This window comes from Argentina anserina, chromosome 5 (assembly GCF_933775445.1).
Source record: "Argentina anserina chromosome 5, drPotAnse1.1, whole genome shotgun sequence".
Taxonomy (NCBI): Eukaryota; Viridiplantae; Streptophyta; class Magnoliopsida; order Rosales; family Rosaceae; genus Argentina; species Argentina anserina.
In genome coordinates, this window is record NC_065876.1 from 7,234,591 (window position 1) to 7,251,326 (window position 16,736).

Genomic DNA, 16,736 nt, shown 5'->3' on the forward strand with positions numbered 1-16,736 from the left:
AAACTCCGATTTTCTTTACAAAATAACCGAAAGAAAAACCGATATAAACCAGAGAAAAACCAAACCGAACCAAACCGAACACAATTGGTTTTTTTTTAAAAAAGTGAAAAACCAAACCGAATTAAACCGAATAAATAGAACGGTTTGGTGTTCGGTATCACCTATAAACCGAACCATTCAAACCGATTAACACCCCTATTTTCAACCCTCATCGCGCTAATTATGTTTTAGGGACAAATTTTCCCTTAATTCGTCGCATAAGTTTAATTAATCAAAAATTTGGTAAAAATTTTGGCGCAAACATTCAGGCGATAAAAATTGAAGAAATGTCGTGGCCTCAATATTTAAAGTATTATATGCTCTTTCCGTGCCAATTTTTAGACAAATTGATTCATTCAAATTAAACATAATTTCATTCAAACTAAGAATTCGATACATTCATCATGTTCTAATATCATTACTAGTGAGGGTAAGATACTTTATAAAGCACAATATAAAAAAACTTATGTTAGGCATGATCAATAATAATCATCATCATCTTCATCCTCATCCTCATCTTCTTCTTGTCCTTCTTCTTCTTATTCTAGTTCTTCATTTACCGACCACGGCATAATAGCATCAGGTGATTGAAAATGGCCCATATCAATGGTAAGATCGAAAACTCCACTATATACCAGGGCATGCTCTTGATAGGGTTCTTGAACTTGATTCCTGATAGGAGGCCTCTCATCGTCATGTGTTTCCAGTGTTCTAGCATCGTACACATTCCTATGTGACATCACATTAACTACCTTCCAAGTCTCACCCGCCTTCGGATCATCTACATAGAACACTTGTCTTGCCATGGTCGCAAGACAAAAAGGAGCATCCTCATATCAACTATTGTTTGTATCCACTGATAGCAAGTCGTGATCTACCTTAGTCCTCTCACTCTTATTAGGGTCAGTGTTGTACCACTTACACTTGACCAACACAACCGGCATCATGTCTGTGTACAGTAGTAGTTCAACAACATATTGAAGAATCCCGTAGTACTTGATAGTTTTTGTCTCTACCATGACTCCACAATTTTGGGTCTGCAAGTATCGATCTTTATTCCATGATATAAACATGACCTCGTTCACATAACATGCTGAATAAATATTGTGTCCTTGCAGTCTTCTAGCCAAATTGAGTACCTCTGAATTTAAGTAATGATGTCCAACTCTTTTAAGTCTCGCAACTTGTAAGATTCACAATATTAGTGTAAGGTATATTGTACAATTTTGAGAAAACAAAGAGAAAACCTCTTATGCATACCCAATCAAGGAAATAAGGATGAAAATTAATCCTACGTGACTTCTCATCACAGTTTGGATACTCTTGCTTTTAGATCTTTTCATGTTCAACCATGTAGTATCTCACTTCTTTACATTTGAGCAAAACTTGCCAGTTAGCCTCTAAAATCTCTTGTTCAGTTAACCTACCACGAGTGATCCACTGATCTGGACGCACAAGTTCAGAAACAACAAAAATGTCATATTGGGATTCATTAGTGTTAATAGTTTCGTCACAACGTTCGACAACCTCCTTGTATAAATTGCAGTACGTCACTGACTTCTGAGTTATATATCACTAAAAAATACAACCATCTGAGTAACGTCTAGTGTTAACCGATTTTTTATAAGTCACAACTTTCCTACAAAAGAAAATATTTAGTACATTGCATGAGATATTTAGTATATTACATGAAACTCTTAAAAATTAGCACCATACCGTTCCATGGGAAACATCCAGGTAAAATACACAGGACCGGTTAACAACACTTGTTCCAGAAGGTGAACCAGAAGGTGAACCAGGAGGTGAACCATGATTTTAAAGAACTGTGGAGGAAAAATCATCTCTAGATTACATAGAATCATGACTATCTCATCTTCCATTACCGGACGTTCTCCTTTTTCAACTCTCTAACACATAATTTCTGAAACCATCTAGATAGTGTTACTAAAGGCTTGACGACGTTCAATAGTAAGTACTCACGGATAACTATTGGATGAAGACGTTAAAGCATTACATGGAAGTCATGCGTCTTTAATCCGTGAAACGTTTTCTCACATACGTTAACCTTACTCCTCAAACTCCCAACATAATCATGAGGGTACTTCACACTACGAAAAACCATTCAAATATCTCTGTTTTAAATTTCGGCTTCACCAAGAATGGCGCATGAGGAAGTTGTCCATTGCTCTTTTCCCACTGATTTTGCCGCACCATCCTTTTTTTTTTAAGTTGCACGAGCTGTTAGATCGTCTTTGGACTTTCCTTCAATACTAAGAGTGGTTCCAATGATATTGTCAAATATGTTCTTTTCAATGTGCATGACATCAAAATAATATATCACTCTAATAAACTTCCAATAAGGCAATCTCCAAAACATGCACTTGTTAGTCCAACATACTCTGTTGTTCGGATTATATGGAACCTTGAACATTTCGTGCAAGCTAAGCGTAGGATACTTGTGACTGTTGATTTTTGAAAAAAATTCCTCCCCGAACAAAGAAGGGGGTCTTGGCCTAAACTCACATTCCCCATTAAATTCCTGACCAGCGGACCGCTAATGGTAGTCTCGTAGTAGTCATATGCGGTGACACTCATATACTATCCTCCCAAATTCGTGTTTAGCAGAAACATCATCCAAACAAACAGGACACGCCTTATACCCACTAGTAGATGAGCCTACCAACATCCCTAAACCTGGAAAGTCACTGATGGTCCACAACACTCATCATGAAAGTAGATTCGTCATGCCGGTCAACAGTACAAACTCCAGTTTCCCATAATGTTAGAAGCTCGTCGATCAATGGCTCCATGAACACGCTAAGACACTTTTCCAGGTGACTTCAGACCTAGGATCAACAGAGTAAGCATATTAAATTCCTTCTTCATACACATTGACAGAGGTAAATTATACGGTATTAAAACAACGGGCCAAGTGCTATGTAGAGTTCACATTGTTCTAAAAGGAATGAAACCGTCGGTTGCTAGTCCAAGCTGCACATTTCTCACGTCATTGGCAAAATCAGGAAAATTTCTGTCGAAATCTTGTCATGCCTCCCCATCTACGAGGTGTTTCAACCAATCATCATTTACCCTTCTCTCGCCATGCCACCACATTTTCTTTGCAGTATATGACGATATGTACAGGCGTTTCAACCTAGGAGTCAAAAGGAAGTAACGGAAGACTTTCATGGCAATCTTGTTGTTATTCCTACCTTCACGTGGCATCCATCTTGAAGTGTGGCATATGGGACACTCAATATCATTTGCATACTTTTTTATAAAACAACAAACAATTATACTCACAAGCATCAATAGTCTCATAACCCAAACCGATGTCCCTACAAATATTTTTTATCCTTCCAAAATCAAGATGATAGTTGTGTTCAGGAGGAAGCAAGCCTCTAATGTAATTACAAATGTCGTGAACACTTTTATCCAACCACCCATTTTCTACTTTCATTTTCATTGCATCTAAGACACCACCCAAAACAGTCTTTGTACTCCCAGGATACAATGGGGTATGAGCTTCAACTAAAAGCCTATCATACTTCTGGTAATCATCATCTACGACATCATCAAAAGTAGGGCCATGATTATCACTATGACAAACCTTGCACGAACAATAGTGATAGGTCTTCCCATTCGCCTATCTCTGACCCAGTTCACGAAATGATAAATCTCATTATGGTATATTGGATCGCTATGATTGTACTTCATCCAACTCTTATCCATTTTTCTTGCCAACGTAAATAGTAAATATGCACATGATTAGCAAACAATACAATACAAAAAATAATTCTCCATGTTCATCTTCACCTTATGCCTCCGGTTAGGGTCATATCTCATTTAGGAGAACACTTCATTTGTAAGTCTCTTGCCTTCATGTGTTCGCTTTCGGTTTTGGGTAAATTTCAGCAACATCTCCCTATAATTCCCCAAGTGCACAAATATCTAAACCTAGTTTGCACTCGAGGAATAGTATAGGGAGATCCTGTCGAAATCAATACCCAAAACTAAAAACGAAATTACACGAAGTGCAAGGTCGCTCAACAAAGTCATGTTCTCCCAAGCTGTCCAAAAATGGGACAATTCAAGAATCAAATGCCATACAATTGATTCTCGAACGGGAATTCTAAGCTAAATGTAAACCGATGCATTATTGTGAGAGTTGATTCACTCTCACACATGTTTATCCGGATAATAAACACGTACAAAATAAACAAACTGAAAAACAAGCACACAAGAGCACATTAACACACAAATCAACACTAATTAAATCGTTTTTCAAATTAACAAACTCTGAATTACGAGTTTAAGAAACTAAATAAGCCAAATTAATCTATCACCAATTTCATGAGCACATTAGCTTACTTTAATTTAATCTACTTTTAAATCAAACATAAATCGATCACATTACCACATTAAGGCCTCTTAATTTATTCAAACACCAAATTTGGAGTTTACAAATTATTTTAGCCAAATTTGAGAAGATTTTGAACTAAATCCTTTAAATCCAATACATATTGAGCAACAAAACACTAATTATAAATCAAACCAAGTGATTTAACAGTAAAACTAACACAAAATCACCAATATCCTATAATTTCTAATTTAATACAAAATTAATTCAACCTTAATCTAGCATTATATAGCACAACAAGGATGAATGAAGAGGTGGAGTTTATACTAACCTCCTTATAAATTATTGACAAACGAGAATAACAAGTTTCCAATCCCAAAAATTGAAATTTTAACTCCATGAATAGTATACCTCGCAGCTGCAGCAAAAACCAAATCCAAAAATGTTTTGTCTTCAATAGCTACTGCTTTGCTATATATATTTAAAAACTGAGGCAACGGAAATTGGGTAAGCTCATCGCCTCATAAAAACTGGAGCGACGGGAACTAGGGTCGTCGCCTTAACTTGAAATTGAAGCGACGAACCATTGTTTTCGTCGCCTTAAAGTGCTGAAGCGACGATATTGTTATTTAACACGATGAGATCTAATTCCATCACTTCAATATCGCTGAGGGGACGAAAAAAACGAGTTCTCGTCGCCCGAGTGTTTGGCTGACGTAGTGTATATATACCGGCCTGTACGTACAAAATATAGTCTCAACATAATCAGGAGGAAATAACAGTAAACACAACCACAGGCCCCACCAATGCACTGGGGTGATGCTCTTACGTACCCTTTTACGTAATATTGTTAATTACTCTTCTAATTAACTAGATTAAATTTGGACGAATCGGGTAGTTGTTTTTGCATGCTTAAATTAGATTGTGACTTACAATTGATGTACACAAGTCGGTCACTCGTGTAATCTAGGCTTTTCATCCCTGATGTAGTAGTACGGTGATGTGTATTAATTGCTCCCGAGTAGTGCTAATGTTACATATTTTTCTGAGCTTTCTCTCTTTTTTCTCTCTTTCATAATCATGGATTCAAGCTTACATGCATATCACATGCATCTTTTTTTTTCTTTTCTTGATAAGAAAGAGATAGGCATCTTTCCATTTTCAGTTAGCTTAATTAAGTTACTTACCAATGAAGTCACTTGACCACGTACGCTAGCCCAATTCTGGTATACCCATTTGATTTTATCAAAGGCTCATAGGGCAATGTCACTTCATAGGCCCATAACTTAGTAATGAGGAAGCTATATAGAAAACAGAAATTGGGCCAAAAATTGTGATCTTAATTTAAAGCCACGCTAAGCTTAACTGAGGAATGACAATAGCTTGGTGGCGTATCAAGCTAAAGATTTTTTTTTTCTTTAGGTCTTTGAGTTGGTGTGAATTTCCACATAGATTTATGCTCTTGGTTATTGCCTTGGTGTTTCTCATTATTTCAGGATGAGCTGGTGATTGATGAACTTAGGTAAATTGATACTGGTTTTGTATATAATGGAACTGTGCTCCATGTTGTATACTTATCATTTTGAACTTTTGATTCTTGTGAATTCTTTTGAGTTTAGACTTTCTCTGAACGTTTGATTCTTCTTTAATCAAATTCCCTGTACTTGGGTAGGCTCCTCAGCCAAGAAAAGAAAATCGTAGTCATCTAAGATGTGTGCAGTAGCCAAAAATGTGGGATTCAAGTTCTGAGTTTAGAGTAAAATGAACTAATTTCTTTGCTGTACAATTGATACCAAAATCTTCCAATATACTGCAATAATTTGCTGCATTTCATATGGATCTGACCCCCCAATGAGAAAATAATAAAATAGAAGTATGATCCTCATTTACAGCCAAAACTCTATTATTGTAAAGTAGCCTATTAAAATAGTTGCATTCCATGTGGTCATCTGCAATTCTGCATCACCAGACTCAACATTCTAGAAGGATTCTCTGATCCCACTTCAGAAAGATAAAGAGAAAGAGTTTCCTCAAACAGACAGAGCCATCTCACTCCCACCTCACCTCATTTCATGAGTCCACAGAACCTTCCTCAGTTTATCTCCTTTTCCAAACTGTTTTCTTCTACCCACCTATGGGTGTCTACCACTCACCCCATTCAAAACCCTTTACCAATTTAGGGTCAACTTCTCCATTCTAGCTGTACCACACTCTAAGCTGGTACCTTCTTCAACAATGACAGTTTAGGTCACTTGCTACACCTCACCTATGATCCAATCTTAGGCCACCAGCACAGTATTGCATCATTGAGACTCCTAATTAATCATGAATCTCACTAACCAGAACATTTCTTCTGGTTGTGCTTGCTTGCTATGATTTACATATATATGACTAAATACTAATATCTCTGTGTACATCATTTTCTTTTGTTCTCTTTTTCTACCCAAGACTGTACAGAATTCCTCTTCATTTTATTGACCTATGATAATTGCAACAAAAAAAAATTACTCTGCAAGTAATGGAGTTGAATCGAGAGGCTTGAGGCATACTGTACTTGTATATGCATTCCAAGAATCTTTCAAAAGTGCTCCTTGTGAAATTCAAATTTGGTTGGACCTTTCTGATTGAACTCATAGCAAAGCTTGCTGAGTTCTTTGGCCAAAACTGGTGCTCCACAATAAAAGACCCCTGAACGTTTCAACATTACAGAATTAATAAAGTTGGAGAAATCAACTCTGTAAATGTTTTATGTGTTTGAGGAGATGGACTAACCTATCCTTGCACCATAATGCTTGGACAAAAACTTTGAGAAAACTTTCTTCCAGTTAGGCCTTGCAAAATGAGTACGAACCTGATTGAAAGAGTCTCATATCAGAACTTTCTGCAATGCAATTAGCATTGTTGGATTTAAAGGAATGACAGAGATCAAATATCTCACCCTAGTGCCCGACACAATGTCAACCCCATTCTTAGCATGGTTGAGAGCTTGTACCATGGTGATCAGAGTTGATCGCGCATCGCCTTCTTCATACACACTAGTCAAGTAGTTGTGCATCTCAATGACACCCTAAATCAAATCAAAAGGCATCAAGTTAACAACAAACACATGGTCAGCAACAGTCAATTTAATGGCGTGGAACGTTTGTGAATACCCTATGATCAAGATCCGCAACTTCATTCATCACGCCTTTGAACCAATCAAATGAGCCTTGTTCCCTAGTTACCCAATAGAAGTAAGCATTGGTGGTCTTTAGAGTCTTTTTTCGTTTTGGATTAAGTTTGTTGGGAGAATCTGTACTTCCTGAACTTATGTCTGAATTTCTACTGTAATCTGAGGCAGAATCCTGAACAGAAGAAAGCAGAATAATGGGTTGGCAAATGCAAGACTGCTCATTAAAGTAAATGGACACTTAATTGGTGACTAATCAACGTAGAATCAAAGCATAACGTTTTAGTTGCATAACATTTTAATTGTATAAAAATGCTACTTACTGCCTGTTCCTCCATTTTGACAATATTGTTGAGCAAATCTTTCAAAATACTAATGAAAGGTGTTGCCCCTATCCCCAGTCCAACAAGCAGCAGGACATCATATTTCTTGTAGTCTTGTGCCGGGGCACCATATGGTCCATCTATCAAAAGCTTGGGCAAACTGTTGTTCAAAGAACTTATATTTAGACGTCACACAAAACATTTGACCAAAAACAGGGAAGATACATCTATGACAATGGTAGAAGTGTAGAACATATATGATGTAGTTAACTGGTATGCACCTTTTCTTGGTGGTTTCATCAGCCCTTAATAGACCACTCTTCCCAGCTAATGGAGGCTCACAGGCTTCAGAGAAAACCCTCTTAAGCTCTTGTGTCCAGTCACCAAGCTGACGGATGTGCACGCTAAGGTAATCATCACCGGGAGCAGATGTTATTGAAAACGGATGCCTGACATACATATAAATACCATCTTAACATTCACATAATAATAATATCAGGCAGCACTGATATACAGGACGTGGAAACATAATTTTTAGTGACTAACCACTCAAAAGGTGAAACAGCTGGGCATTGGACAAACATGTACTGTCCACTTTTGTATTTAAACTGGGGTGGCTTAGACATTTGCAATGTGAGAACATTTCCCGGATAAATGGCAACCTATTAAGAATTATACAGAGAACAGGTTAAAAATGAAAGAAAATTCCGTTAAGAGAAAGGACCTAAATTTTTAGCACAATGTTTGCTCACCTTCAGAAGACGGACAGTAGAAAAGCCAGACCGGAAGACTCTCAGGATTCTTTCACCAGCATATACTAAAACTGGAACAGAAAGATACATCCAAGTCTGAAATCATGAAGATGGAACCATTAAGCAAGTTATACCTAAATTAAGACCATGTTATGTTCGCACTTAATGCAAAGAGATTTTGAAGTATACCGTCTTAAGGTACCATTTGTGCACAAGATAGAGGAAGATTCCATGGATTATGAGCAAGGCATAGACAATGACAAATAAGTGATGTGAATACCAGAAGGCATTGTAACCAGTGAGCCTACTGAAGGGCTTTGGAAGCTTAATGAGGCTCCGCCTGAACCATTTCGTAGCGAGTGTGAAGGCAATTGCCATGCATACCAGCATTAAAATTCCAGTCACTCCCTCAGCCCCTTTAACCAAATCCATATATGTTGGTTTATGCTTTCCAAAGTCCTCATGAAAATACTCCTCATAGACTGATTCAGACACCCTTATAAGCCTCGGAAAATCACAAGCAAGATGGTTCCCAGCATGGAGAATGATACCAATTACAATGGCTGCAGCAATGCTCTGTAGAAGTTATGAAATGAAAATCATCAGTAGGATTTACCTATATATAGGCTTTGTCTTTGTAAAAATCAAACTCAGGACCCTCTACATATCAAATTAGCAACTCTGTCATTCGTGCAGTTAAACCGTCTGCATGGTATTTGGAGATCCTAAGGTAAACCTTGATACACAAAGAGATATAACTATGTCACTGTGTGTCACTATGCACCATCAAAAACCAGTACAGGCTTGCCAGTAAAGCAGAATGCACTGAGCCACTGATGATCATAATCTTAAGTACTTCAGAGCAGAGACAAAGTTATCCAAAATTACATTGTCCGAACTCAGAACTTCTGGAAAATGTTGAAATTGCTGCAGTGCCAGCCATCGTTCTGGGACAAAATTTACCAAAGTTATCAAATAATTACGGGGACTGCTCATCGATTTTTTCGACTCATTATTCTGATTTGAATCATTTGATAGATATAGTTGATAACTGACCCTCTTATTATTTTCTTTTCTGGTCAATGAAGTATATAACAAATAAAACACATGTTCCACTCAATCTGGTGTGGTCTCATCACCCTCAATAATACAGGGTATACATAGATCACCGGTGCTTTCCATAGAAGCTGGCGTTTCATCATTGTGGCGTTTCATCATTTCAGCCTCTCGATCGAATAGACCATAATCAACTATAAAGTCACCCCCAAAATAGTTGGGTCCCAAGACAAATCTTTAGTTATGACGTATAAACCAAGCAAAGAATAAGGGTTGGTGAGAGTGTTACCTTGTGGAAGTTGATATTGTCATCGAAGGGCACAACGAAACCGAGCCTGGTGTTCCTAAGCCAAGTGATGGTGTTTCTACACACCGGAAACAGCACCAGAGCCATGTTGAACTTCAACGTCTCCGCCGCGCCCTTGGCCGTGAGAAGACAGTACCCCATTATATGAAACGACTTTCTCTGCCTGTACTGAAAGAACTTCCACGTAAAGAGTCCGATCATTATGCAAAACCAGAGTGTCAAAACCCAGATTCTCTTCCAGTTTTCTTGCAAGAAGTAGAGGAATGTGCTGCTGATTTTGTGAATTGGACTTCGCCTTCGGAGGCCTTGGAGGTTCTGGCTAAGAGCTTGGCTCGTGTAGCTCAGTGCTTGACTGTAGTTTAGGTACGTGTCCTTTTGGAGCAAAAGGGTTTCCAGTTGCCATAGCTGCATCATCATCACAATACAGTGAATAAACATATCATATCGAGATCAAAGAGAAATCAATGGAGCCATGCAGATCAAAGATATTAAGAGATCTGTGTGATGTCAAATCATAATCATGGCAAATGTCACATGCGTGGTTACGTGTTTGAGTGAAAATTAAGCATAAAGAAATTAGCGCAAGTCCACTTGGGAAGAGAGCAAGATGTGGTTATCAACAAAACCCGGTTGAAAATTAAAAACAAAACTTCGGAAACAGAGTAATTATTCTGTGTACCGGCACACTACGTAACACTGATAGTATGCACAACTTATTATATAATATAATTAATATGCACGCAGTAAAAATATTAAAAATTTATTTACATATGAACAATCAAAAATAATCACAATAAAAAAATAAATTATTAACATTAAAATAATACATCGCATAAAATATGTGACGGATATATATAATAATTTTTATCACAAAGAAATGTTGCAATTAGTGGATGCATGGTTTAATTGATGTTATTCTAATAATAATCTCTCTAGTCTTATAGACTCGCAATTTTTTAAGATGAATTTAAACATGAAAATTTGACGTCAAGTGATGCTTGCTATTTGCTAATGCGATGTATCAGAATAATTGAGATACCTAAAATAAAATTTCTTGAAAATAGTACGGGGGAAAAAATGTAGTGCCCGTTGTGTAGTAGGTAAGAATGACTATCAATCTTGTGATGGATTGACGATAGTATCTTTACCAATTTATAATGCAAGTACGATCACAACAGCTTAGATCATAAAGATTGAACATATCCATTAAACTTATCTTCAATGTGAACAACTTTCATAGAAAAGGAAGGGATATAAGTGATTGAAACAGTCGTAAACAATCTGGATCGGAAGTGATGATTGGTAAGAAGGACATAGAAAGCTTATAAAAATGTTTCACAAGCTTTGCCTTTAGAATTGGACCACCATGAAAATAATGTAATTCCGCATAGCAATTTATACTAGCTAGCTAGGAAAAAGTCCAACTGGTCAAGGGCCTCATTTGAACTTAGAAAATACAATTATCAATACATAAGATATAATAATTTGCCAAATACATATACAGTATTACAGTTCGAATTAGTTAATGATTTTAATGAATTTACATGAGATTGAATCTAGCGACCATGTTTCTAGTATCAACATGCATGTAACAAGAACGGATATACATGGGCAAAATAAACATGTAAAAAGAAAAAGAAACTGATCGAGAGACAACCAAAACTTAAAACAAAACAAAAAGTGAATAAGAACAGTTGACCAACCTCAATGTAGCCAAGTCTTTCAGGATCCAACTCTTCCATAATCAAAGCTGCATATTCCTCTGCCTGTTCCTTTAATCTTGATAACTTGTTGGCAGAAGCACTCAGCATGATGATCTACTTAGCCATTCAAAACAATACACAAAATTAAAAATCGCATCTGGTAAAATCAAAATTCACTCTAAAATAAATCAAGAAATTCATATTAGGTGAAATGACAAAATTTTCCAACGAACACCGACTTGGTATCATTATTTTTCAAACAAAGACCCGAATTATAATCTTTAGTTTTTGCCAAACAGACGGAGACCAGAATTTCAGGCTTGCATCATTGGATAACCGATTTGACCAAAAAGCCCTCACCTACCCCACTGAAAGCGATAATTCATTCCGCCAATAAAATTAAGAAAACTAGAACTGACATCTGTTTTAGTTTGCACAAGAAAGACACCGGCCTGGTGCACTTAACCAACTAATTATAGAAATTAAAGATGCTTAAGAACATGGAAAACCTCTTATGCCAAGAAAACTCAAATTCTATCCATCCAGAAAAAGATTACTAAAACTCAAGTTATAATTTGTTTATTGCAATTTTGCAGTGTGGCAGCTAGTTTTGGAATTTCATGTATATAAGGTCACCCAATCCCGCCTACCGTTAATATTTTATGCGTGACACCCTGTAGACCATGAACCAAATTAGCTAGCTGATGCTAAAGACTAATATTAGGGGTGCTTATTTAGTCATGAGCTCGGTCGGCGCTAGCCTTCTTTTATTTTTTCTTTAATCATTCAAATCTTCACGTAGAGGTTGACTTTAGGCTGCTAATCCATGAAAGCGCCAACTATATTATAGACTAATGCAACTGATTATGCAAGTTTAACATCATTGGAAAACGAGCATTTTTTATCGTACTAGCACACATATCAAACTTATTGTCAAACGAATATAAACAATATGAAGAATTTGTTTCCGGAAGTTGATTGCTGAATGGTATGCGGTATGGTTGAGTAAAAATGTAAGATATTGGGACCAAAACTAAAATGAAAAATTACCTCTTTCACTTCTTCTTCGGTAATTCTTCCATCTTCATTTTTGTCCACCCTGTGGTATAAAACAGGAATATATAGAATTAAATGGGAAAAGACAGCTTCGGCACCTGTTTGTCCAAGAGTGTTGCTTTAGGTAAATTGATTGCGGAATTAAAAAGGGAGGGTTGATTAATATAAAACTTTGGTTGAATTGATTAGTGAGTAAGTAATTAATGCGTACATGTCGAAGAAGATCTGAAGCCTTGAATCGAAACTCTGATCGGAAATTTGCGACCAAAACTCGTAAAGCTCGTCCTTGCTGATTTTCTCCACCTTCAGTCTTCGTCTCCGGCCGAGAGCATCGAACAGTTCCAGCGCAAACTCCTTCGAATCTCTCATACCTTCACGACAATTAATCAAACATAACAAATTAATCACTGTAGTAAATTGATCAAAGGTCAAAGTAGGGGAAGCTGATCATGGAAAACATGCACAACCAAAGACACATTCTGATCACAAAGAATGCATGATACTGATCATGAAATGAATGAACCAAACCTATGCATTGGGCGAAGTCGGCACGGTAGAGGTTGCCGTCTTTAGCGAGCTTGTGGAAGTTGCTCTCCACCTCGTTCCATGCATCCAAGCCTTTGCTCTTGCTTTTACAGTTACTAATAAACCTCAGTCCCCGGAGCGCTTTCTGCGCTCCGGAGCGAGTCCGGTCGAGCTGAGCCCGCTGCCTTCTCAGAGCTCTCGCCGCCAAAGCCGAGTCATAATAACTGCTTCCGGCGCCTCCCCCGCCATTCTGAGAAGCAATCGCCGAAGAAGCCGCGAGCACCCGCGACCCATTCCCGTGACTCCACGAGAACCTTCTCAACTCAGCTTTCAACTCCTGCGAAAACTGCTTCGCCTTGGCCACCGCCTCCGCCTTCAACTCCTGAGAAAACTGCCGAATTCTACTGTTGGACGTGCTCCTCCTTATCGACGACGACCTCGAGGAAGACGCGGGAGTGGCTTCGGCTCCTCCGTCTTCGGGGATATTTATCACCGTCGCCGGCTCGACGCTGCGGAGAACAATGGTGTTGTCGTCCTGCAAATCTAGGGTAACCTCGACGAACTCCTCCGCGGAGGTGGACTCGGTCCCGGGCGACGTGCCACCGCTGGCTATCGTCTTGTCCGGGACAGAGTCCGAGGCCCATCGGCGTTCATGCCTGGGATGACCCCTCATTTGATGATCAATAAACTAAACCAAGCTAAGATCCCAGCAGCACGGAGAGGAGAGAGGGATAGAGACGTAGTATACAATATAACGAAGACGATAATATAAAGAATATGGAGGAGGGTGGTTGTGATTGGTTATTTGGGAAAATGCAGAGGGAAGGAGAAGGAGAGTGATTTTTTTTAAAGGGAGAGTGAAGTGGTCGCAGAACGCGGTGTTCGGAATCTATGGGAAAAGAATGTAACGCGGAGCGCAGCAATGTTGACAAGGTGGCTTTGTTGCAGAGAGAGAGAGAGAGAGAGAGAGAGAGATCATATGAGAGCAATGGGATTGATCATCGGGGACCCAATTTTTCAGATGGACCATACACAAAACAATAACACCACCGAATATATATACCATCCACGTATGTATATAAAGTTTGAATATATAATTTCGAATTTTGTTGTTGTTGTCTGTTTATTATGGTTGATCTAATATATATGTAATACATTGTTGTTGTCTGTTGTTATTATGTTGATTCTTGGGGCTATTCATCATTTCAGGACAAGGAAGAGAGTGTGTGGGATTCGGAGAAGATAGAGAATTCGAAAGGGAGATGAACTTAAGGACAGACTCGTTTTAATCTTATCATAATGTGTTAATTACGTACTTTGTAGCACAATGTATTACACTACAGTACCTGACCATTTTGACAGATTCGAGACGAGATTTGAATTAGCTAGTACGAGGAGCACTTTTAACTAAATAAGAACTATATATAAGATTACTTGTAATGGTTGTGATTTTTACAAACTAAACACAAGCGCTCCTAATTTTATCGTTTAAAATTACTTAAATTATATATTTTTGTATTTTCCCACATGATAAATGGACACACCACTACAACATGTTACATATATCAAGATAGACAAATAAAATTTGTATTTCTTTTCTTATTTGTCAAAGTAGGGTAGGTATTGGAGTGCCCATGGCATTGTTGATCTTAAGTTCTGATCAGATGCTCAAGTCAAACCCTAAACGGTATTTTCCTAAAGGAATTAAAACTGTTTCACCTATTTTCGTGTTTTTGTTAATTTGTAGAGTTGAGGAAGTTTTACAACATGTTTAAAAATCTTTAAAAAAAAAGTTTTACAAGAAATATACTCCTAGCAAGGTTCGAGATAGAATGTAGCTTCCAAAGAAATACAAGCTTTGAAGTACACGAATTAGTGTACAGAGCACTGCAGATAGGTAGATAGTGGCTTTCATCAGTCTTCCGTTGAATCCGATCTTCTAGAGAATGCGTTCAGCACAATTGCAACTATCAGTACAACATATTCAATAATCAACGTACATTTTGCTAGTGTTGTACACAGCAAGTAACAAATGGTACTTCGATCTCACACTAATAACCGAAGGAGTACTACTCGATCAACTACTTTGCCGAAGTAACTTACCGCACATACGTTTGTATTCACGGTAAAAATAGTCGATCAAACATCTAATTATCAATTATTAAATTTATACACGTACAATGTACATGTTATTTGTAAATCATGCATCACACCGGTTATTTGTTAATAAAACAACTAAAGTATGAACATTTCCTTTCGGCTTCGCCGTATGTACGTAATGACGGAGGAGTTAGCTACATTCTACATATATAGCTAATATAGAATTTATTAAGCCAGGCTCTTTTTAGTACTTCGCCAGCCAACTTTTGGAACTTCACATTGATAATTATTGTAATTAAGGCGTCCTAGTCTCTTATATACGGGAAGACATCAGTATTCCATTGATGACGTCATCAATGTTAAATACCAAAAATTAAAATAATCACTAGGGCATGAACATACGTACGTAGTGACTATAACAGTATAACACGACCCGGCATACTTTCATATCTTACATCACGTATAGGTTATCATGATTCACAAGCGATATTAGCTGCATATATAAGTCAGAACATAGGATTACAAAAATCGATGTATGTTTGTTTTTCATTTGAACCCATATGAACATGTGCAATTTTATGAAATTAATGATACAAGAGAGGATTGGAACACTTGCTGAAAGTGATATGTCATTAGAACTACATACGTAGCAACTAGCAGCTCAATTTCTTGCTAGCTCGTAATCTCTTACGTACTCTCTGTAAGTGTATACAAATACAAATACATGCCTGTAAATTAAAATCTCATTAGAGCCGAATCGAGGGTTTCTATAGAGCAACTGAGCAACTTTTCATCGCATTCTGAAATTAGAAGAGTGTCATTATCTTCATCGAATTGAATACATTGTCCTCGACAGATCGACTTCTTGTTTATCATGTCTAGTCATTTCAAGCTAGTACGTACTTAATATATGTCCAAAGCATCCGTACGTTGTACAAGTAAAATTAGAGTACATAGCTGTAATCGCCTACTAATATTGGTCACAACTGGAGGAGTACGTACTCTTGAGTTTTGACTAGTCAAGTGACTCAAGTCCAACAAGGCAACAAATAAACAAGGATCTAGAATAAACCAAACTAATTCGATCGGGTCAGATCCTAAGAAATCTGTAGGAAGAACCGAAAGTACAAACAAAAATAGCAGTATCCATCATGAGTTCATGACGACTCCAGATTAATACAAACTTCTTCGTCTTCTTACAAGACCTGCCACACAGTAATACTGAACTAATTAATTTATACTGGAAGTCGACTTTACAGCAAAGCCTATGTTTCGACTAATTTTAATTTGTGGAGGAAATTAGTGGGTTTTCATTACATTCATAAAGACATTTCCACGATTGAAGC

The 16,736-nt window shown here is 37.5% G+C and overlaps 1 protein-coding gene across 1 annotated transcript; it reads right to left on the reverse strand.

The window, feature by feature from the left end:
- Positions 1-6,251: 6,251 nt before the first annotated feature.
- On the reverse strand, positions 6,252-14,210 carry LOC126793184 (respiratory burst oxidase homolog protein A). The gene is made up of 14 exons (XM_050519629.1): positions 13,294-14,210; positions 12,977-13,136; positions 12,760-12,808; positions 11,710-11,823; positions 9,989-10,411; positions 8,833-9,219; positions 8,644-8,739; positions 8,438-8,553; positions 8,173-8,340; positions 7,892-8,051; positions 7,552-7,743; positions 7,338-7,466; positions 7,172-7,250; positions 6,252-7,087 (listed from the first exon to the last, which is right to left on the reverse strand). Exons 1-14 carry the CDS (start codon positions 13,961-13,963, stop codon positions 6,978-6,980), a joined length of 2,853 nt encoding a protein of 950 aa, XP_050375586.1. The 5' UTR covers positions 13,964-14,210; the 3' UTR covers positions 6,252-6,977.
- Positions 14,211-16,736: the final 2,526 nt, after the last annotated feature.

Bases quoted from the DNA above. Each gene is read 5' to 3' on its own strand.
- LOC126793184 (XM_050519629.1), bottom strand. From the start codon at position 13,963: ATGAGGGGTCATCCCAGGCATGAACGCCGATGGGCCTCGGACTCTGTC. The intron at 8,740-8,832 runs GTATACTTCAAA...TCATGATTTCAG, and splicing joins ACAAATGGTACCTTAAGACG to ACTTGGATGTATCTTTCTGT. The intron at 7,088-7,171 runs GTTAGTCCATCT...TGAAACGTTCAG, and splicing joins GCATTATGGTGCAAGGATAG to GGGTCTTTTATTGTGGAGCA.